The sequence below is a fragment of the Heptranchias perlo genome, chromosome 29 (genome assembly GCF_035084215.1).
Source record: "Heptranchias perlo isolate sHepPer1 chromosome 29, sHepPer1.hap1, whole genome shotgun sequence".
NCBI classification, from domain to species: Eukaryota; Metazoa; Chordata; class Chondrichthyes; order Hexanchiformes; family Hexanchidae; genus Heptranchias; species Heptranchias perlo.
Window position 1 is genome coordinate 33,549,901 of NC_090353.1, and position 22,807 is coordinate 33,572,707.

At 43.9% G+C, this 22,807-nt stretch overlaps 1 protein-coding gene across 3 annotated transcripts; it reads left to right on the forward strand.

Moving 5' to 3' along the window:
- Positions 1–812: 812 nt before the first annotated feature.
- On the forward strand, positions 813–21,796 carry LOC137299796 (CTD small phosphatase-like protein 2-B). Of its 3 annotated transcripts, none has more exons than XM_067968732.1 (12): positions 813–939; positions 2,368–2,556; positions 4,087–4,189; positions 4,942–5,082; positions 6,313–6,415; positions 9,375–9,510; positions 10,161–10,247; positions 13,007–13,069; positions 15,045–15,124; positions 16,496–16,622; positions 20,439–20,534; positions 21,494–21,796. In XM_067968732.1, the coding sequence occupies exons 2-12, from the start codon at positions 2,386–2,388 to the stop codon at positions 21,542–21,544; spliced, it is 1,158 nt and encodes a 385-aa protein (XP_067824833.1). In that variant the 5' UTR covers positions 813–939; positions 2,368–2,385; the 3' UTR covers positions 21,545–21,796. The 3 variants fall into 3 exon arrangements, with proteins under 3 accessions (XP_067824833.1, XP_067824834.1, XP_067824835.1); XM_067968733.1 differs by having other exon boundaries at positions 9,402–9,510; XM_067968734.1 differs by lacking the exon at positions 13,007–13,069.
- Positions 21,797–22,807: the final 1,011 nt, after the last annotated feature.

Here is a 22,807-nt window from a genome sequence, read left to right on the forward strand (position 1 = left end):
GTTAGTGGAACACTTCCTAAATTCACACACATTATAAATATTTCAAATTTATGTTTAACAAAAATGCTAACTCAATATTCTTTTCTGGTTCTTCCATCAAAAACCTTCTGAGGAAGTTTGCCCCAGTGACGCAGTAGGTAAATGCACCACTTAGTGTGCTGCTGAGAGTTACAGAAAAGGAAGATCCCAGAATTGATCCCTGGTCAGTGCTATGTTAACTAGAATTGGCCTCGGCACTCCTGGATTAAGGAAGGGGAAAGACCAGCCAAGATACCTGCCCCTGATCACTGTCTTGCGTCCCCTGCTGGAAAGGGCATGTGTGTGAACACTGGATGAGGACAAAATCAGGCACAGATGTGAGGCCCCTCACGATCACATGACCTGCCAAAATTCACTACCCAGTCTCACATATGAACTATGTCCACTGGAGAATCTCCCTCCTTCTAATAGGATGCACTTGCACAGAATTAACTAGGCTGTGTGCTGCAAGCAAATCCCAGCTGATAATGATCACTGTAGGCCATTCTGTTAACCTATTGAGTACTGGATTATCCTGATGCACAAACTGGTAAAGTATCAGATTATAAAGATCAGCAACAGTACAAGTGGGAACTGAAATATCCAAAGGGCAGCAAGTCTTTTATTATTTCTAATTTCCTTATGGGCAGCTGGGAGAATGACAGCTAATGAAATCGTGAAACAAAGAGATCATGGAGAAGGAAGGGGTTAAACACGATCTATAAGCATAAGAGTTGATCGCCTCAGGTGGAAAGAAAAAAGAGAAATTAAGCATGCAGTCTCCAAGCTGGCAGAAAATAGAAGATTTTTCTTTTGCTCGCCTGAGCTGGATTTGAACTCAAAACCCTGTGGGTAAGGGCTGTGGTTTAATTCAACTCAGCATCCAGTCTCTGGGGAAGGACCCATTGAATTTGCAGTCAGGTAATTCATTATCAACCATATGAAAAAAACTACAAGTTCTTATGAACTGCAGCTCCATTTCATTTTTAATTAGATTTTGTCTTTATTGTTATTTATCTAGGTGAGCGTGTAGATTCACCAGAATGATACCAAGGCTTACAGGGCTCAATTGCGAGGACAGGTTGCATAAACTTCAAAAGGCAATTGAATTTATACTTAAAAAGGAAAAAATTGCAGGGCTGTGGGGAAAGGGCAGGGGAGTGGGACTAATTGGATCGTTCTTTCTAGAGCCGGCACAGGTACAATGGGCCGAATGGCCTCCTTCTGTGCTGTATGATTCTATGAAACTTGGCTTGTCTTTCCTTTTTTTAAGTTTAGAAGGTTAAGGGTTTATTTAATTGAGGTGTTTAAAATGATGAAACAGATTTGATAGGTTTGAGATTTCCTCTGGTGGGGGAATTCAGAACAAAGGGGCTGAATCTTAAAATTAGAGCTAGTTAGGCCATTTAGGAGGTGAAATCAGGAAGCACTTTTTTTACACATAGGGTAGTGGAAATCTAGAATTCCCTGTCCCAAAGGGCCATGAATGCTGGGTCAATTGAAATTTTCAAGACTGAGATTGAGAGATTTTTTTTATTAAGAATATGGATCAAAGGCGGATAAACGAGTTTGAGGTACAGATACGTGATCTAATTGAATAGCGGAACGTGCTAGAGGGGCTGAATGGCCTCCTCCTGTTCCTGTGTTGAAGTGTTAGGAAGATGAGTGTGCTATGATAGTCTCTTCAGAGCTTAGGATGAATAAAAGAAAGCTTAAGAATAATGACGATAGTATTCCTAAATTAAACAAAGATGATGAAGATTCCTATAGATTGAATTGTCTTGACCTGGGTATAAGTTTCTTAAATATTTCAGGAACATGTAGTTTATGTGTCAGGTGGTACTTTGTAAAAGATCCTCTGTGCCTCAAATTTTAAAATTCTCATCCATGTTTTCAAATCCCTCCCTATCTCTGTAACCTTTTCAGCCGTATAACCCCCTGAGATCTCTGCGCTCCTCCAATCCTTGCCTCTTGCGCATCCCCAATTTTCATCACTCCACCCTTGGCGCCTGTGCTTTCAGCTGCCTGGGCCCTAAGCTCTGGAATTCCCTCCGCCTCTCTCCTCCTTTAAGACGCTCCTTAAAACCTACCTCTTTGTCCAAGTTTTTGATCATCTGTCCTAATATATCCTTATGTAGCTCAGTGTTAAATTTTGTTTAAATACACTCCTGTGAAGTGCCTCGGGATGTTTTATTACGTTAAAGGCGCTATATAAATGTATGTTGTTGTTGTTGTATATCAGAAATGGAACATTATTTGGTCGATATTTTTCAAACTGGGCGTTCCAACTAGTTGCTGGACATCTGAGATCTTGGCCCATTCCCAGTTTCTGTTTCGCTTTGGCCCCAGTCAGCCATCAGGTGTAGAATGAATCTGCGGTCAGGCAAAGCCACATCAGCGGAACCTTTGACCCCTCGGACTTGGCGCTGCACGACGGGACGAGACGAGGCTCCGAAAACACCACTGGGAAGAGGACTTGGTGAAGCTTCAAAGACTCCACGTTCTACAAAGAAAAGAGAACACGTAACCTCTTCCAGGGTGAGAAGGAAATTTCCTTGTTCTTTTAGTGTCAAGTAATTTTCAGTCCAATTGGACAGCCAAATAAATATCCAATGAATCATTCCAGTTCTTCAGTTGATTTTGATCTTCTCAACTGTCTTCTCTTGTTCCCACCCCCACCCCCTCCAAATACGTTGTCCTATGTGTTCTTCATCTTCTCTCTATCCTCATTGTTGAAATTAAAACTCATCACACTATCTCTAATTAATTTTTTACCAGGACCCCTCAACTGTGAAACTCCTTAATCTTCCCTTCCTCCTACAATTTGTGACCTTTTTAAAACTTGTCGTTACTTAGCCCTACTTCCTGGTTTGCCGTGTTGATTTTAAAATTCTCATTCTTGTTTTCAAAACCCACCATGGCCTCGCCCCTCCCCATCTCTGTAACCTCCTCCAGCCCTACAACCCTCCGAGATCTCTACGCTCCTCCAAATCCGGCCTCTTGCGCATCCCCGATTTTAATCGCTCCACCATTGGCGGCCATTCCTTCAGTCGCCAGGGCCCTAAGCTCTGTAATTCCCTCCCAAAACCTCTCCGCCTCTCAACCTCTCCGCCTTTTAAAATGCTCCTTTTAAAAACCTACCTCTTTGACCAAGCCTTTGGTCGCCTGTCCTTTTATCTCCTTATGTGGCTCGGTGTCATATTTTGTTTGATAATCGCTCCTGTGAAGCGCCTTGGGACGTTTTTACTACATTAAAGGGGCTATATAAATGCAAGTTGTTGTTTTCTCTTTCATTTTGGCCCATCTGATGTCCTTCTCCATGATCCTCAGGGCCTTTCATTTTGGGTTTCTTGATAAATTCTCTCCTGGTCCAAACTGGCTATGCTTCCTTAACAACTGAAGTAAAGGCTGGACTATCAACTGGCTAATTTGGCAAGTGGCAGTAATAACGTCTGCCACGGAGAGGGGTTGACTACTTTGCAGTTCTGATGAACAGTCATCGAGCTGAAACGTTAGCTCTGTTTCACTCTCCACAGATTCTGCCCGACCCGCTGAGTGTTTCCAGCATTTTCTGTATTTATTTCAAATTTCCAGCATCTGCAGTATCTTGTTTTTTGACTACTTTGATACATTTGTTGGAACATGAGCAACAGATGGCAGGGACATGAGCTTGCATTTTTTTTGTAACTATTGTAATTTTAATTTTCTTTTTGATTAATGTGAAACAATGAGAATTGAGAAATATGAAGCCATATTTCCCCCACCCCCTGAAAGGCACTACTTTCTGGAGTATGGATCCATGCACGGTAGCTGTCCTCTGGTACCTCATCCAAGCGGCTATTCACCATGTGTGAGCCTGGTGTCGGGCAGGCTATTCGACTGTGGAAGGAATCAGGGATGAGGCTGATCCTGTTCTCTCCTGACATCTACCCCCTGATACGTTTCCTAGCAGGGGTTACAGGGTGGGAGACGGGAGGAAAGTGAGAGGTGGTGAATTTATTTTTACTCCCTTGGCATAACTGAATCTTGTTCTAATTCTTCAATATTCCCATTCCTGTTTTTGGACAGGTTCCTTCAGAAGAGTATGGTGACAAATCTGATTCATTCACAACCACGCCCAGAGCCACGAGATTACCAGGGAAACACTGGCAGAACACAGAGCTGAACAGAGGTACAGGTTTGATCTTCATTCTTTATACGACTGGATGATGATTGTATTTTTAACTATCGGAGAAGGGGTGTCGACTCCATTTTTTAAAAAAATCACATCATCCCCCAGTGGTTCAGTGCGGTACCAAATCATACAGACCAGAAAGTCCCAGGCTTGATCCCCAGCGCTTGTTTAATTGATGGGTGGTGGTTGCGACATTTTAATTAGCCTCAACGCCCCTAGACTACAGCTAATGAAGAAAGATCAGGGGCGCCCATTTGGTGTCCAGTGGCCCCCCTGCTGGAAAAATGTGGTTCTGTGGCGCATTGGTTGGAGTAGGACCAGGCTCGGCTACAATGACGCTGGAATAACCTGACGACGCTCGCTGTCGAGACCCGCCCGTGAAGAATGGCCGCTGGGCTGAGAGGCCAGAGGGCAGCTTCCACCAGGGGTGGACTGGCCAAATGAGAAAGTGGGAGATTTCCTGCGTGCCTCTGTTAATGGTTCCATTGCGCTGTATTATCACCCCCCCCCCATCGCCCCCCTGCTCTTTTGGGAGAGCAAGTCTGCCCCTGGCTGCTCCTCGTGAAATTAGAACTCGGGAAGAGTCAGACGTTCAGGAGAGGGAAGGTTTTTTTTTTAAATACGCTATCGCCAGAAGCAACAAAATGTGAAGAACTTCACTTCTTATAAACGATTCCTTTGCTTTATTGACTCATCTTTTCTTTCAACCCAATATGACCTGTCCTTTTATGGGGTTTTGTTACTTTCAGGGTTTGAGTGCACTTCTTATGCAACGAAATTAAACCTGCATGTGAGGTTTCAGGACGAACATCAGAGGCCTGTAACCAGGAGCAACACCAAGGTCACCCAAGCTTTGCCCCTCTCTCTGATCTCTCCTCCTGTGTCCCACGGTAAGTTTAGGATGTCGGGATGTGAAACTGGAAGGAGGGCTTTGCGCCATTCTCTTTCTGTCATGAGAATTCTTCAGCCAACAAACTTGGGTGAACTCTTGCCACCAGCAAGTTAGAACCATAAATGTTTACAGCACAAAGAGGCTGTAGTGGGTTTATTCTGGAGCAACTATTCCCACTGAACCTGTTCTCTTCCCATAGTCTTGTATCTTCCTTGGCTTCAAATATTTATCCATTTTCATTTAAAAGATGCAAACAAACATTGGAATTGCTAGACAAAAAAGACCATTTAGTCCACCGTCTACCATCCTGGTAGTCACGTGATACAACGATAATGGAGTTGTTGACTAATCATGGCAATCAGTGAGTCTCCAACAGACCCAGACACGAGGTGAGGGAAAACCCCCAGTGGTGGAGAGCTTTAGGAACCATAGGTCCAAAGTCACATGTTCCTCCCAAGCCTGTTACAATTACCACATGTCATGCCTCAAATCATTCATATACTGTATCCCAAAATGTTATTTTCTGAAAGAAATCAATACTAACTGCAATGGTCTCTGCCTCACCCACTCCCTGTGGCAAAGCATTCCGTGCTCCAACACTGGTGTATGCAACACTTGCGTAGTTGTTTCAAATGGAATTTTCTTTTTAAAACTTGACTGTTTAGGAAAATAGCTGTCCCCCACTTTTTCACTCCACTTATCCCTGTTGCCGCGGGAGGGAGGGTCCGTCCGTCAACTCAAGGTAAAGGGGGAAGGGCTGCATCCCTGGCCCCAGCTCACCCTGGATCACCAGTTGATAAGATATGAAACTATCTAACCCACCAAGGAGTGGACACTTGCTCGCCACCGATCTTCACCGAACCATGAAGAATAATAATACCCAAATCTCAATCAATTCTTTCAAATTTTCATAACATAAAAGAAATTCTATCCATTTATCTGATTTTCTTTCCTTCTCTCTTTTTTTCAAATTTTCATTCCCTGAATGCAGTCTAACCTCCAGCTCCTTCACTTTACGGAGTCACATACCAAACCTCGCACACTCCCACTCCACTGCACAGCTCCTGATGTGCAGACGTCCTCTTTCCAATTGTACAAGTGAATCATTTACATTCCTGTAGTCAACACCCAATAGACTCCTTATACGGTAATTGTTAGTTTGCTTCTCTACCTTATCAACAGTTTGAAAATGTAGCAACTTTTTCCCACTTCCTCTCTGTTCTAACAGAGTTGGAGACTGACGGAGACTTGGAGCCCATGGAGTGGACGTTCTCAATAAATTTCTCGGTGGACTCGACCTGCCTTTATAACAAGAGAAAGGACTTTAATCAGTGAGTAGCAGACAAAACTTCTACTATACAGTGAAAGGAAATGTTGGGCTGGTTTAAAAACAAAATCAATACACTTTCAGATCTGGGATGGCATTTGCCTTGGGGGAAAACCTCATTGTTCGATCCATAGGGTTTAAGAAACTTTGTTGGCTTTTCCTTAATTTGATTAAAAGCCAACTGCAGCAACTTATATTTTTATAAACCTCCAAATGTGTTTTTTTTAAAAAAAAATACCAAAGTGCCTTAAAAGCAGGAGAGACGAACACTGGGACGAAAGATAGGAACAGGAGTAGGCCATTCAGCCCCTCGAGCCTGTTCCGCCATTCAATGAGATCATGGCTGATCTGTATCTTAACTCCATTTATCACCCTTGGTTCCATTTCCCCTCACAAGAAAGTAAGGGAATTTAAAAGGTGGAGCGGGAAGGAGGAGACCGAAGGCACAAATGAAAAGATAGTTTTTGAAAGTAGGCAGCAAAGAGTTCAAGGTTAGGGATGCAGTGGTGGAGCAGAAGAGCCAAAGACGAGCAATAGTCTGGAGTTGGAGGATTTCAGGGTGTGGAGGTTTGAGTTGAGACGTGTGAGTAGAGAAAATCGTCCAACTGGGGTGGAGCAAGGTTGGGGAGGGATCTGAAAGTGGAGAAGAATCTTGAAGTCAAAAGTTAGCTCCAGTCAAAACTCATTTTCCCCACGACTGCCACCCACCACCCCTACTCTTTTTTAAAAAAAAACACACCAGGAAATTAGAATTGTCTTTTTTTTTTAATATAAATACAAAATTATTTATCAAGTTAATACAATTGAGTATAATGAGTTGTCAAGGAGGGGACTGCAACTTATCAATTCCCCTGGACTGGCTGGAAAAAATTGTTCACGTGCTAAGCACGATGGAGGCTACGTGGAGCAATATTCTGATCCGGCAGCTCTGGGACCTTTTAATTTCAGCCCACACTGGTGGGACGTGTCCTATCTGATGGCTGTATGAGTGTTCTAAGTAAAATGAGACTACATGGTTCTAACCCACGTCTAGTGGGCTGTCTCTACAATACAAAAACCGCCCATAGATTTAGTGTTTATTGACCGTTTCAATGGAGTACAGCAAGGATTGTTGGTGTAGAAAATGGAAATGTCACAAGTGCTGTGAGGTTGATTACTTCAGGTTGAGGTTAATGCATGTTACTGGGACGTACGCTGCACCGTAGAAAGACAAAAACTTGTATTTATAAGAACATAAATAATAGGAGTAGGCCATACAGCCCCTCGAGCCTGCTCTGCCGTTCAATAAGATCATGGCTGATCTTTGGCCCTAAATCCACTTTCCCGCCCTATCCCCATATCCCTTGATTCCCCTAGAGTCCAAAAATTTATTGATCTCTGCCTTGAATATACTCAATGACTCAGCATCCACAGCCCTCTGGGGTAGAGAATTCCAAAGATTCACAGCCCTCTGAGTGAAGAAATTCCTTCTCCTCTCAATCTTAAATGGCCGACCCCTTATCCTGAGACTATGCCCCTAGTTCTAGGCTCGCCAGCCATGGGAAACAACCTCACAGCATCTACCCTGTCAAGCCCCCTCAGAATCTTATGTTTTAATGAGATCAGCTCTGTCTTCTAAACTCCAGAGAGTACAGGCCCATTCTACTTAATCTCTCCTCATAGGACAACCCCCTCATCCCAGGAAACAACCTAGTGAACCTTCGTTGCACCGCCTCCAAAGCAAGTATATCCTTCCTTAGATAAGGAGACCAAAACTGTATGCAGTACTCCAATTGTAGTAAGACTTCCTTACTCTTGTACTCCAACCCCCTTGCAATAAAGGCCAACATGTTATTAGACTTCCTAATTGCTTGCTGTACCTGCATGCTAACTTTGTTTCTTGTACAAGGTCACCCAAATCCCTCTGGACACCAACATTTAATAGTTTTTCACCATTTAAAAAATATTCTGTTTTTCTATTCTTCCTACCAAAGTGAATAACTTCACATTTCCACACATTATACTCCATCTGCCACCTTCTTGCCCACTCACTTAACCTATCTATATCCCTTTGCAGACTCTGTGTCCTCCTCACAGCTTACTTTCCCATCTAGCTTTGTATCGTCAGCAAACTTGGATACATTACACTCGGTCCCTTCATCTAAGTCATTAATATAGATTGTAAATAGCTGATGCCCAAGCACTGATCCTTGTGGCACTCCTCTAGTTACAACCTGCCAACCTGAAAATGACCTGTTCCTACTCTGTTTTCTGTCTGTTAACCAATTCTCTATCCATGCTAACATATTACCCCCAACCCCATGAGCCCTTATCTAGTGTAGCAACCTTTTATGCGGCACCTTATCGAATGTTTTTTGGAAATCCAAACATACTACATTCCCCTTTATCTACCCTGCTAGTTACATCTTCAAAGAACTCTAACAAATGTATTAAATGCTATTTCCCTTTCATAAAACCATGTTGACTCTGCCTAATCATATTATGATTGTCTAAGTGTCCTGTTACCACTTCCTTAATAATGGATTCCAGCATTTTCATGACGACTGATGTACGGCTAACTGGCCTGTAGTTCCCGGTTTTCTCTCTCCCTCCTTTCTTGAATAGCGATGTTACATTTTGCTACCTTCCAATCTGCTGGGACCGTTCTAGAATCCAAGGAATTTTGGAACAACCAATGCATCCACTATCTCTGCAGCCACCGCTTTTTAGCACCCTCTGAAGTAGGGCATCAGGTCCAGAGGATTTGTTGGCTTTTAGTCCCATTAGTTTGTCTAGTACTTTTTCTTTACTGAGATTAATTGTTTTAAGTGCCTCACTCTCATTTGCCCATTGGTTCCCCATTATTTTTGTGTCTTCTACCATGAAGTCAGATACAAACTATCTGGTTATGTTCAGTTGAGTGAGTCAGGTGTATTGCACTGGATTTGCATTCTAAGATCAATCATTTTTAACTGAGGCCCTAGATTTTTTTTTTTCAAAAAAAATTTCAGGTACAAATTCATCCAAGGACTGTCCAGCTCAATGAAAAAGGCATCTCGAAAATCCACCCTTCCTCTTAAAACCCGCAGCGTGCCTGATTATTCGCTTGTTCTAGGACTGGTAAGTATAGTATTTGGTTGAAATGTGCCAAAGAAACAGCTGTACTTTGACTTGTGGTCCTACAACTCACTAAAGCCATAAGACCCAACGAGTGGTCGTCTTTTTTTTTGAACTAAAGCCTCTCTGAAAACAAAATATCTGTGGTGATGTGCTGCAATGATTTGTTTGGTCAACGTTGAGTTGGCTCCATGAAGACTCCATTTAACCCAGATTTGAGAGGTAAATGTGAGCTTGGTGTTGGTGACCTTTTCCTGCTGAAAGTTGTACAGCCCCGCCCATGAAGAAAGGTCACTTGGCCGAATGAGAGAGCGGCCAGTACCCATTGAGTGAACTGCACTCATGCATGACCCTATCTTCCCCCAAATAATGAACAACTAGAGCTACAAGTGTTTGAGAATCTGACGCTGGCTTTATTGTATTTTACTCGGTTACCTGGTCCGTATTATTGCAAACAATTTATATTGCTGTCCTGGTGGAATCCAAACCACAGAACCAGTTCCCTCACCCACTTCCCCCTTCACCCAAAACCAAACATGGCAGCTTAAAATGTATGAAGGCACAGGGGAGGAGAAGCACTCGATAGATAAGTTTCTAGCCTTGTTGTAGCCCAACTGAAATCCTTTGCTATTTGACCTTTTTTTTAATTGTAGGACGAGACTCTTGTTCATTGCCAACTGACTGCCATGGAGAATGCAGAGTTTGTATTCCCAGTCCACTTTCAGGATAAAAATTACCAGGTTTGTCAATCTTGGGGTTGGAATAAATGTGTGTGTGTGTGTGTAGTTGTTCTGTGTGTTTTTCTATGTATTGGTTTAGAAATTGTACACTAGGGACAAAGTGATTTGATTTAAGATTGAGTTTTATGCTCAGACTAGAATTGTTAGTCAGCTAGGTGTGGGATTATACAGTGTACATTCTGTCACTTTGTACACTTTAACTTTTTTACTGCTGTATGTGTCTGTTTGTCTGCGAATGTTAAATGATGATCCGCCCCTGCCTAGAACTGAGCAAATACCCAAACAATCTGGGCTGTGTTCCTGCAGATTTAATTGGTGCCCATATTTGCAGCACACCTCCCCTCATAAAAGGGAAACCAATCAACACAACAGAATAGTTTTCTTACTTCTTCCTGCCCCCTCACAATAGTAGAGTTGACCCACCCCTTGATATCTGCCCTGCCCACTAAACCACAAACAACCCTCTCTCGCAGACTGCTGCCCAGTCGCCTACCAGTGCACTTGACGTGCAACTCTACAACATGAATGATGTATGAAGTGCCGTTTGAACACAATGTAAACTGACTAGACCTGACGTGTAATTGAATGTTGTAAATAAATTTAGAAAAAAAAAATCACTGTCCATCATTGACCTTTGTTTCACTGAGACAGACTGTAACCCACTCGCTGTGAAACTGGCACCCGCTCTGTACTCCTACAGAGTTGTAGAACAACGAGATTTATTTAATGCTTTCTTTTGGGCCCTGATAATAGACTATTCAATCCACATCTTGAATAGTGGAGTTCATTATATATGAGCTGCTCGGGATGTCCCCACAGCCCACGCACTGATAATTGCACACCTGCAGTGACACACATTGTCTGTGGCAGATCCATGCATAAAAGAATCTGTGGGAGGGAAAGGCAGGGCCATTCACAATAGTTGGGAGCCTTTGTCCACAAGCACAGCCCCGAGTAAAAGCAGCTCTTCGCCAAAGCCAAGTGATTTGTGCTGAGTTACTCCAGGTCCACATTAACCCAGCGTGAATCTCTGCTCCACTTCCCAATCCATCCAGTGTTCTGAACTCCGAGCATCTCAGGACACCAAGACAAGTAAAGGAGGGTGAGGAGATGGGGAGAGAAAGAGAGATGAATAGTATGGGGAAGGAGATGAAAAGTGTAAAACTGCTTAATAAATAATTCAGCAGCAATGAAATTAGGGCAGTGCTGAATTCAGTCATCCTGTGCCCTACTTGGACACGAGTATTTCAGAAGTGCAGAAACTGAGATTACTTCTGACACATTGATATGTGGCAGTGGCTATTGGTGGTGAAGGGATTTACACAAGAACCACAGTTAGCTCTAAAGTTGTTTTGGTTTAAAATGGCTGGATATTGGGGTATTGTTGGCCTGAGTGTCTTCTATAGACAACAATGAAAGAAAGAAAAAACTTATTAATATCGCACCTTTCATAACCTCCAGATATCCCAAAGCTCTTTACAGCCAGTGAAGTACCTGCCACTGTCGTAATGTAGGAAACACAGCAGTCAATTTGCACACAGCAAGGTCCCACAAACAGGAATGAGATAATGACCAGCTCATCTGTTTGAGGGATAAATATTGGTCAGAGGCACTGGGATGAACACTCCCCTGCTCTTCTTCGAAATAGTGCCATGGGATCTTTTACATCCACCTGAGAGGGTAGACGGGGCCTCAGTTTAATGCCTCATCCGAAAGATGGCACCTCCAACAGCGCAGCACTCCCTCCAGTGCTGCATTGAAGTGTCAGCCTGGATTTTGTGCTCCAGTCTCTGGAGTGGGACTTGAACCCACAACTTTCTGACTCCGAGGCGAGAGTGCTGCCCACTGAGCCACACCTGACACTGTAGGAACAATACTATAAATAGAAAGTTTGCTCTCTGACATTGTCTCTATTCGATTTGGTCAGATAACTATTGTATTCTCGGGGTGCCTGAGGTGCATCTTATGTTTCTACGCATTAATATAATAGCTGAAGAGTCTAACTTGAAGCCATATTTTCTGCCTGCCCAATGGTGTGTAATTTTGGTGACTAGTGCGTTAGCTCATGGACTGTCGCGTTCCTCACCTCAGTTGGGAGAGATACTTCCCAAGAGGAAACATTGTGAGGGGATGATTCAACCTGCACCACTCTTGCAGGCTATTTGTAATTGGGCATGGAGTACTGTTGGCAGGTACGTGGAACAAGTTGCTTGACACCAACAACAACTTGCATTTATATAGCGCCTTTAACGTAATAAAACGTCTCAAGGTGCTTCACAGGACCATTATCAAACAAAATTTGTCATCGGGCCATATTAGGACAGGTGACCAAAAGCTTGGTCAAAGAGGTAGATTTTAAGGAGTGTCTTAAAGAAGGAGAGAGAGATCGCGAGAGAAAATTCCAAAGCTTAAGGTCTAGGCAGCTGAAGGCACGGCCACCAATGGTGGAGCGATGAAAATCAGGGATGCGCAAGACGCCAGAATTGGAGGAGCGCAGAGATTTCGGAGGGTTATAGAGCTGGAGAAGGTTAAAGAGATAGGGAAGGATGAGGCCACGGAGGGATTTGAAAAACAAGGATGAGAATTTTAAAATCGAGGCATTGCCGGACTGGGTGCCAGTGTAGTACGGAAACACTCTCTCTGAATTGGACGACTGTGACTGTGGAGGGGGTGTGGGTAAGAGGAAATCTGAGGTAAAAGTTTGACGGAATTTTAAATGGGTTTTTCCTCATCTGCCTCTGTCTCGTCCTCTTTTTCAGGTTTATGTGAGGTTGAGGCCTTACTGTAAGAAGTTCCTCGAAAGCCTGTCTGAGCTCTATGAGGTAAACACTGAACAGAACGGGTACGACCCCCTCACGTTGTGACAGTGAGATAATGGCTCCGATAACCATGATCCCCAGTCCCACTTGATTTCCTGAGCTGCATTAGGATTAGTTTCCGTGGTTCGTAGCTGGGTTGTATTCTTCCTGTTGCCAAAGGAATCTGCTCTTGAGCCCAATAACTCAGTTAATAGAATAGAATCGTAGAATGATGCAGCACAGAACGAGGCCCTTCGGCCCATCATGCCTGTGCTGGATCTTTGAAGGAGCTGTCCCAACTAGTCTCACTCCCCCTGCTCTCTTTTCCCCATAGCCCTGCAAATGTGTTCCCTTTTTGTTTGGGTTAAAATTCTATTTTAACAAAGTGAACTCGTATTATTTTCATTTTAAACAGTTAACTTTTGCAATTCAGGCTCTCACCGGGTTGACACTTCTAAAGGCAAGCACGTGCTTTCTGTGAACCAATACTTGACCTTGGGTGAAACCTCTGACCATTGAGAAACTACATTTCAGAAGAAAGACCACAGCACACTCCTGATTTCTCCCATCGATGAAAAACACCACCATGATGGACCATACGGTTCAGGCTAAAAAAAAAATGCTAATTCATCTTCAAGAAAGTTATCCAGAAGCATAAGAAAACCAGCCAAATAACCACACTACACAATCTCAATTGGTGCACTAAAATTATTTTCTGAGATCAGCTTATTATTTCAACGTTATTGCTCCTTCCCAGGCAACAAGAAACTGAGTTTTTTTTGATCAAGCAAAGCAAGACCCAACGATTCCCTTTCGTGCTGCAGTGAATCAGATGTGGAGCCTTCAAGAGAAAGGGACAGGCATTTGGACTGCCACACAATGCACCTAGTCCAGTCAGCTTGCTCATCCCTCATTACAAGAGTTTTTATCTCATCAAGCAAATTTCTGTGAAGATGATCTTTTCTCCAGTAATCAGGAAACAAGTTGTTAATTAATTACATGGTCCTGAACAGAGAGGGACCATGGACAGCTGGCTCTTTGTCCCTTAGCCCTTTGCTGATTAATTATCAAACCTGGCACGCTTTGTGCACGTAGCCTCTCTGGCATCCTTATAAACTGTAGGACGAGAACCCTTCCATTTCACGTGACTAGTCCACAGACCCGCACAGTTCCTCAAAGGATGTGAATTTCACTCACCCACCCCCCCTCTCGGCGAGCAACCACTGGAAACCATTGAACGTACAAACATGATGGGCAGAGAAAGACTAGCTGGTCCATCAAGCCTGCCCCACACCATGATGGCCAGAGCATCATAACTGGACACTTCCTACCACCCAGCAGCCATGTAATCTTCCGGGAGAGGCACAAAAAAAGGCAGTGGGGGGAAGGGGGGAGCACAAAAATGTGTCCATTTGGGTCCAGGTAGAATTTTATATTGATCGACTGCTCTGGTTAGAACCAGGACAGATTTTGTCCCATTACAGGAAATTTCCTTGATGTGTTTCATAGTGGCCATTCTTCATGGGTAACCCTGACTATTCAACCATAAGTGGCATCACTATCCTGTCTGCACCTGACCAAATATGTACTTTCCAGCACTGGATGGAGGTGGGGGGGGCGGGGGAATGAATCCTGGTTCAATTTATAATATCCAATTACTGTCCCACTTGAGATCTGCTAAGATGATGGGGATTGAACCTGGCATCTTCCTGGTTTGTTTGGCTCAGAACACCAGGAAGAGCACTGAAGGAGCCAGACATGATGTTTTAAGCTAGCTGCTAAGAGGTGGGAGAGACTAGCCCACAGTGAATCACCAAACACTTCCCCCATCACCTCTGTGATGAAATGGCTGTGCCCCTTCGTCTCCCAGTAGTGGGACAGAGGTTGGGAACTCAGGGTGTGAAATTATGGTTTTGAACCAGTGTCTTGATTTATGGCGCAGCCTTGGCAGGTCAATGGTCTGTACCCTACCCTAATTCAATGTCTCTTCCTCCATCAGATTATCCTGTTCACTTCTGCTACAAAGGATTACACTGATAAACTGTTGGATATATTGGACCCACACAGGCGGGTGATCAGGTAAGTAATTCACACACGTGCGGAAAGCCTTAACTAATGCACGCCCAAGCTGTCTCTTCCTCCACCCTTCTCTCTCGCTATGACACAGCCCGATTGTAGATTGCCGATGTATTTGCATTCTTTGAATGGAGATATTTAATTCAGAACCTGTGATTAACAGTTTGACTCTGGTTTAAGGGTTTAACATCATTACTTCCTGATTTTTATGTCATCAATTTTACTCTTTTCAATCTTGCTACTGTCTTGCCGGATGGGCCTGGATATTTACATAGAGGTACTTCACATGGGTTATTAATAAAAATTATTTCCAAATAGAATTCAACATTTAGATGAGCAACATAACATCAGCCCTGCTTCTTCATTAATTCTCAATCAATTTTAAATGTTTTATCTTTGGAAATCAGGTTTTTTAAATCCCTTCCCAAAGGTGATGGTAAAGTATGTGGCATTTGCTATTTTTACAGCCTACTGAAGCTGGCCTCCATCGAGGTAATGAACTCATTTAAGAAATGTTCCACCTTTATGGTTCAGTATGTGATGTATGGAGAGGTCCCAGGTTCCAGCTCTGATCTGTGCTGACTTTAAGTGACCTTGGTCCGGTTGGCAACTGGGGACTGAGTGCCAGGAGGCTGTTAGTCCAGAGGATAGCGGGGGGGAAATCACAGCAGAGCCTGATCCTGTTCTCTCCTGACATCCGCCAGGGTGCTGTTCCAGCAGGAGTCACTGGATAGTGATCAGGAGTGAGAACGTTGGCCGACTCCTCTCCTGGTTCAGGGGCACTGAGGCCTTTATTGCCCTCGTGACTCGGATCGAGGATTGAACTTGGTCTTTGCATTGTCCAATGTGGAACAAAGTCATATCACCAACTGAGCTATTGGCGCACTTGCATTTTTTGTCTCCAATAGACAGCTTTTCAGAATAGAATCTGACAACACCTCCCAAACCCACAATCTAGGAGGCTCATGGGAACACCATCACCTCCAAGTCTCTCGCACCATCCCGACTTGGACATATATCGGCCGTTCCTTCATCGTTGGGTCAAAATCCTGGAACTCCCTATCTGGGAGCACTGTGGGAGAACCTTCACCACACGGACTGCAGCAGTTCAAGAAGGAGGCCCTCTGCCACCTTCTCAAGGGGCAGCTAGGGAATGGGCAATAAATGCCAGCCTTGCCAGTGACTCCCTCATCCCAAGAATTAATTTAAAACATTTCCAAAACAAATAACTGGGTTTTCACTGATCCTGCTGTGTTATATGAAATTAGATGGAAAAAGTCAATGAGTGAGTCTAGAATAATTAACATGTTTGGCTCGTTTAGAAGGAGGAATGCAGTGAAATGTCCCTCATCAATGAAACTGAAATTGTTGCAGGCATCGTCTGTATAGGAAACACTGCGTCTGTGTCCAGGGGAACTACATCAGGGAACTGACGGTCCTGGGCAGAGACTTGGCAAGGACTGTTATTGTCGACAGCTCTGCTGAGGCTTTTGCTTATCAGGTACGTGATGGGGTTTTTAAAATTTCATTATTGTTTAAGTTGCCATAGCTCTGTCATCCAGTACTGTGCTGTCAAGGTGCACAAGGTAAATTCATGTCTCCTCATCTTTGTAGGTAACCCTGACTATTCAGCCAGAAGTAGCATCACTGTTGAGCCCCATCCTGTCTGCACCTGACATTCAGGTGTACCTTCCAGCACTGAATGGAAGGGGGGAAATGAACCCTGGGTCAATTATAATACTCAATTACTGCCCCACTTGAGATCTGCTAAGATTGGGAGGGAGAATTGAACCTGTCATCTTCCTGGGTTGTGTGTCTCAGTACAAGGCCAGGAAGAGCATTGATGATCTCATCATCTCAAATACCAACTCTACCGTCTTCCATCCCACCTCACCCATGGCACTGGCTGTTTTCTTGAGTGAGTCCAGCGTCCTGGCCTCCATTATCCTTCCTGGTATCTGTCCTAAACATGTTCTTTATAACCCTCAACCTGTGCCCTCTTGTCCTGCTGCCCTGACGTAGCTAAAAGCATTGTTCGAGGTTTACAACATGTCTCCTCTGGGACGACTCTTTCCAAGACTGCAGAGTCCTGACTTATCCTTGTTTTTCCATTTCGGCAGTTGTCCAACAATTTGATCTGAATTAACAGTGTCGTTGCATGGGGCAGTGTGGGGAGGGGAACAGAGCCGGTTCAGTTTAGGACAGTGTTCTGCCAAGGCTTCCAATGCATTAGGCAATGTGGAACTGAGCCACATAGACCAGTTTAGATCCTAGCCTTTGCTGAGTTAGCTGATGATTGCGAAGGGAGTTATAATTGATCCTGGGGCAGGAAGGAAGAAATTAACCACAATTTCCATTCGTGATCACTAACTAATGACCCCTGATTGGCAGTGCACATGTATGGATGTTGAGTGAGATCTTCAATAGGCTCATGAATGAATGGCCACTCCAGAGGGCAGCAGGTGCTGATGGAATTGTCGACCAGCGTGTGTTGGCACACTCGAAAGGTAACAGGAGGGTTTCCATATTTCTCATAGTTTCTCTGATTTTTTTTTGTGCTGCTCAAAACCAGCGCCATTGCTACTAGCTTAATATTAATTGTGGCTTAAAAATCTGATTCAAATCACCAGTCACTTCTAATCAGGAGAACCCACAATGAATGTATCTGGTAATCAGATGCCTGTGATGTGAACTGGGTTGGGAGCAAAGGTGAGAGTAAACTCAAAGGGACAGCAATCACGTTGGATTAGCTCGATATAATTGGAGCCTGCTTCCAATTCGAGTGATATTTTCGGACAGTGAACATTCAAAAGCCAACGTTTTGTTTGTGACTGACGTGAGCATTTTAGATCGCACACTCGAGCCCGAGGGCTGGCGGCTGTCACTCAATATTCTCTTCTCCCAGGCTGGGGGGCGGGGGATGGTCCACTTTGATTTGGGGTAAAACATGAACGTGAGGTGGTCCATCAAAAGATGGATAAATTGAGGTGAGCAGCAACATGGTGGCTCTTCCTGGGGAAAAGAAGAATGTGTAATTGGAGGTGTGACGTTAATCAAATTTCAATTCCATGCCCTGTCCTGACCAAGGAATCCCTTTCACTTCCACATGATCCTGAATGAGGTGATGGAGAAATTGATAACTCAAATCCATCATCTGGTTGGCACGGCAGTGGGATAAGTGTTGGGTTCAGTTTGGCACCATCTGCATAGCCCTGACCCATTGAATAAGGAAGTCCTCCAGGAGGGCCTTGAAACCTCATTATTTTTCTGTGCCATCTTGCCTCTGTTGGTTTTACTCTCATCTTTTGAGTCCGAAGGTTGTGGGTTCAAGTCCTGCTGCAGAACTTCAGCACCTAATCTAGGCCGGTGATATGCAAACCCTGAGCCCTGGTACTCCAGCCCTCAAAGCTCAGACCACTGAACTCTTTGTGTTCATATTTATTATTTGATGGTTTGTCCTGTTTGAATTTTGTGGGGCATTTAGGTTTGGAAAGGGCTGTTCTTAACACTCTTGCTTCATTGGTGGATAAATGCTACATCAGAACAAGATCAACGCATCAGCAACTTGATACATATGGAAATTATTGGGAATATGGATTTTAAACATTATGGCCTAGAAATTTGTTGACGTCGCTCCGGTTTCGCAGGCGTAAAACGGGCGCCTAAGGCTCCGATTTGGTGGGCGGTGTGCACGTGCATATCCCGTGCCTGAAGTGCACCATCTGCCAGGTCGGTGAAGGCTGATATATAGGCGTTGTTGACCGGAGGTCACCGGTTACGGTTACTGGCTTAGTACAAAGAGAAGAGTCAATTCTCTCTCAACTCTCAATTCACTTTATTCACGCTGTTAGATCATATACATGTAGCTTATACGTCTGGTTAGATATAGGCATGCAGTTTACACCAGGTTATTCAGTCTTGTACCCAAACTAAGATCTAAACGCACACCCACTAGGTTTCTGTGACGCTCCCTGAGTGGTCACAGAATATAAAGGATAATACCCGAAAAGGAGAGCTGATGCTGGCCAGGCGTTCCGTTCTCTCTCTCTCTCTTTCTCTTTTTCTCTTTCTCTCTTGTTGTTGTCGTCGTCGTCTCTACGTCCCTGACATAGGGTCTTCCACTTCTGCGATGGTTGGTCTCCGGAGTCTTCGCTCTGGCTCCATGCCCCAGATCCTTCATTCTTATTCCGAATCTTATCTCTTCAAGCTGTGCTGTCTCTCTCTCCCTTTGGTTTAGGCCTGCTCACTTTTGCCTGGGTCTTCTCCTCATTGACTCTGTCCCAAGGACTTAGGTAGCATTACCTCATTACTCCTTTTCTAAATAAAGACTTGTCTTATCACATTTCCTTTGTCTTTCACAAAACTTAGTTAATTCAGACCGGTTCCAGCCAGCTGAGGCCAGGACTGAACTCGGGTTACTTTAGTTCAAAAGTCGTTCCTGCCTGTGTATCAGCAGCTGATGTCTCAGGTTACCTTCTGCGGCCCCTAGCCAACAGCATCTAGGGCCTGTGCCTGAAACCGCATAATGCCTGTTCAGGACCCCTTCCGGAAATTGGGTTGCCCTGAACGCAGCCTGCATCGGGCCTGTTGAGTTGAGGATAACCCAAATCCACATGCGGCCTTACTGGCCATCCTTAAAAATGCAAATCTTCAAAAGGGTACGATTTGACAATTCCTGTGCTTGCCAAAGTGCGGGATGTTGGTGCTGGTGATTGCCCACTTCTGTCCGTTAATATGAGCATCAAGCATTCCCAGGTCAGGGATATCATTGCCATGGGAAGAAGTCATCTGCTCTGCCCCCAACAATGTGTCTTAACAGTTTTCGTTCTTGTTCTAGCCTTTCTTGGGTCTTCTGAGAGTTTGTAGACTCGCAGGTAGGCAGTCTTGCATTGTAGGTCCTTCCCATTAGAAACTGGGCTGGGTCTGTCCAAACTTATTTTCTGCAGGATCCTTGCAATGCACAGAAAGGGAGAGTGTGTTGAAGGTGGGGAGGGGGTCTTTAATTTAACCTGGAGTTGAAACCATATGCCATGTTTTCCTTGCTCTCTGTAATAAAGCAATGAGCTCTATTGAGCATCTCTCCGTGATGGTGCAGCTGAAACTAGTAACTCAGTCCATAGGAATCTTGGGCAGGGAACAATAGGAGTCTGACTTGATATCTGAAAACAGTTGATCCGATTTAATAGAGAAATCTCCTGGCTTTGAACCACACATTTCAGAGCAGTAATGGCACTCTATCTATAAATGAGGTTCTGCGAGCTTTGTGGCCAATACACTGTGGGTATGCTTTTAGAAACTTTCCAATTTCTCTTCATAGATTGCAAATGGAATCCAAATCAAAAGCTGGTTCAAAGATCCAAGAGACCAGGAGCTGCGGAAACTCGTCCCATTCTTGCAGAAACTGGCAGAACTGGTAAGTGTTGGTGGGAATCCCAAGACTGATGTTTCTTCTTCCTGCCTCTTGTAGGATCTAGCTGTAGAAATTGAAATGGGTGACATAAATTTAAAAGTTTTATTTTCTTTCCTCCCATTTCATTGCCTATCGTCTTTTTTTGTTACATGCCATTCCCAAATCAAGAGGGCAGTCAGGCACCTTGTTATTTACCAATGGTCCTGAATGACCAGCTGGTATCACGATGGCAACTAAGAGGTGATTTGCTTCCATTCACCTCCTTTGTTTAATAGAAGTCCCTTTCCTCTGGTGGTACATCCTCCATGATGGCACAGATGTAAACTAGAGAGTAAATTATACCAGACATTATCCCCATGGAAGACAGGCGGCTGGAATGACATTGGAATAATCTTGGGAATGCATAAGCAGCTCGCTCACTCAGCTGGGGAAGAGCGAGTAGCTTGGGAAGCCTAAATAAAACAAATGGATTGTTTTTTAAAAAGAATTGTCGGTGGGTTTTGGACAAACTGTGTTGGATCTACTGAAGATTCTATAGCTGTTCCCGACCCCCACAGGGAAGAGCTTGTTAAAGGAGATGTTGAGTGTGGGAAAGGGGATATTATTTTATCTGCTCCTAGTCTGCATATGACAAAAAAAAAGCTGCTTTGTGTGACAAATTTGATAAGTTCATTTTCTCCCTCCACCCTCCCCTCTTTTATCTCTGTAGAGTCCCACCATTCTGGGCACCACTTACGATGATGCAATTCCTTTATCTTTGCCTCAGGCCGAAATGCAAACCAATGTTAATAGTTGTGATTAAATGTAAATTACCTTGTTGACTGGGAGGAGGCTCGTGGAGCATAAACACCGGGCATAGAACAGTTGGGCCGAATTGCCTGTTTGTGCTGTAGGCTGTGTAATTTAATCCCTCCATGGTCTTTTTCCGTGGCTGTACAAAACGTAAACTATTCTGTTTGCAGGACGATGTCCGGCCTGTGATTCAGAGGACCTATCAACTGGACAGGCTGTGAATGGAGGCCCCAAAGGTGTGTGTAGCAGCCTGTCTGCCAAGGGGCAGGATTGAAGGGGAGGTGGGCTCCACTCACCCCCAGGTTATATAATGAGTACCACTGACTGCTTTATTCTACAACCTGAACCTTTTATAGCTGTGTACATGCAACAAAACTGCTTGGCTCATTATCTGAGTCATGATATCCTCTTGTTTTATTCATTTGTTAAGTCATTTTTATTCATAATTTACAAATAAAAGTTACCACATTGATGGCCACTGCAATAATGTTGATGTTTTTCTACTTAATGGATTTCTAAAAGTTTGATTTAATTCCGAAAATAGGTTAGTTTAGATAATAGTAAGTTTGAATAATTGAGAACTTTTTCCATTTATCCCATGCAGTTGATTATAACCAAACCTCCAGTTGCTATAGAACATGAAGGAAATTATAATTTGTAGTTTTAAGCTTGGGTTTAAAGTGGAAAGAACCAATTCTGACTCTGACTGAAACTGTTATTGGGCTTTAGCAGAACTTCCTGAACAGAATCCAGCTCATCAAGATAGAATCTCTGCAGCCAAGTTCCACATCTAGTCCCAGCAATTAAGCCACTGAGTGAGCTTGGGTTGGTATCCATGGGCTCACGTTCCAACCCCACCCTTTCCTTGCAAACCAAACAAGTAGCAGTAGAAACACAGCAAGTCAGGCAGCATCTGTGGAGAAAGAAACGTTTCAGGTCGAAAACCTTTCGTCAGAACTAGAAGATCTTTCCAGTTCTGACGAAAGGTCTTTGACCTGAAATGTTAACTCTGTTTCTTTCTCCACGGATGTTGTCTGATTTGCTGAGCATTTCCAGCATTTTCTGTTTTTATTTCAGATTTCCAGCATCCGCAGTATTTTTGCTTTTGAGCAGTAGAAACACTATTGTCACCGCAAATAACCAAATCACACAGAAGCATAACAATTGACACATCAAAAAAAACAATTGCATTGAATAATAATGATCCACACAACACTGGGGCAATGAAATTATTGGCTTCAATCACTTGAGGGGGGGAAAAGAGCAGGACCAGCAAGAGTTAAATGTTGCCATTTAAAAGGGGAAGATGATGGCAGTCAATGGACTTGGTTCTAATGTTGTGCTGCAGTTGATGCGGGAGCCAGAGCTGGTAGAGACATGCGTGGTGCCTGCCATGGCTGTTTGCCCTCCATAGCTAGCCTACCCTGGTCCTTGGGCCAAGCATTGACAATTAAAGGTGTTTACCAATCTCACTGGAATATCGA

Coding starts and splice junctions, on each gene's coding strand:
- LOC137299796 (XM_067968732.1), top strand. CDS start 2,386: ATGAATCTGCGGTCAGGCAAAGCCACATCAGCGGAACCTTTGACCCCT. Junction 16,623..20,438: donor CTGAGGCTTTTGCTTATCAG/GTACGTGATGGG, acceptor TTCTCTTCATAG/ATTGCAAATGGAATCCAAAT. Junction 20,535..21,493: donor TGCAGAAACTGGCAGAACTG/GTAAGTGTTGGT, acceptor TTCTGTTTGCAG/GACGATGTCCGGCCTGTGAT.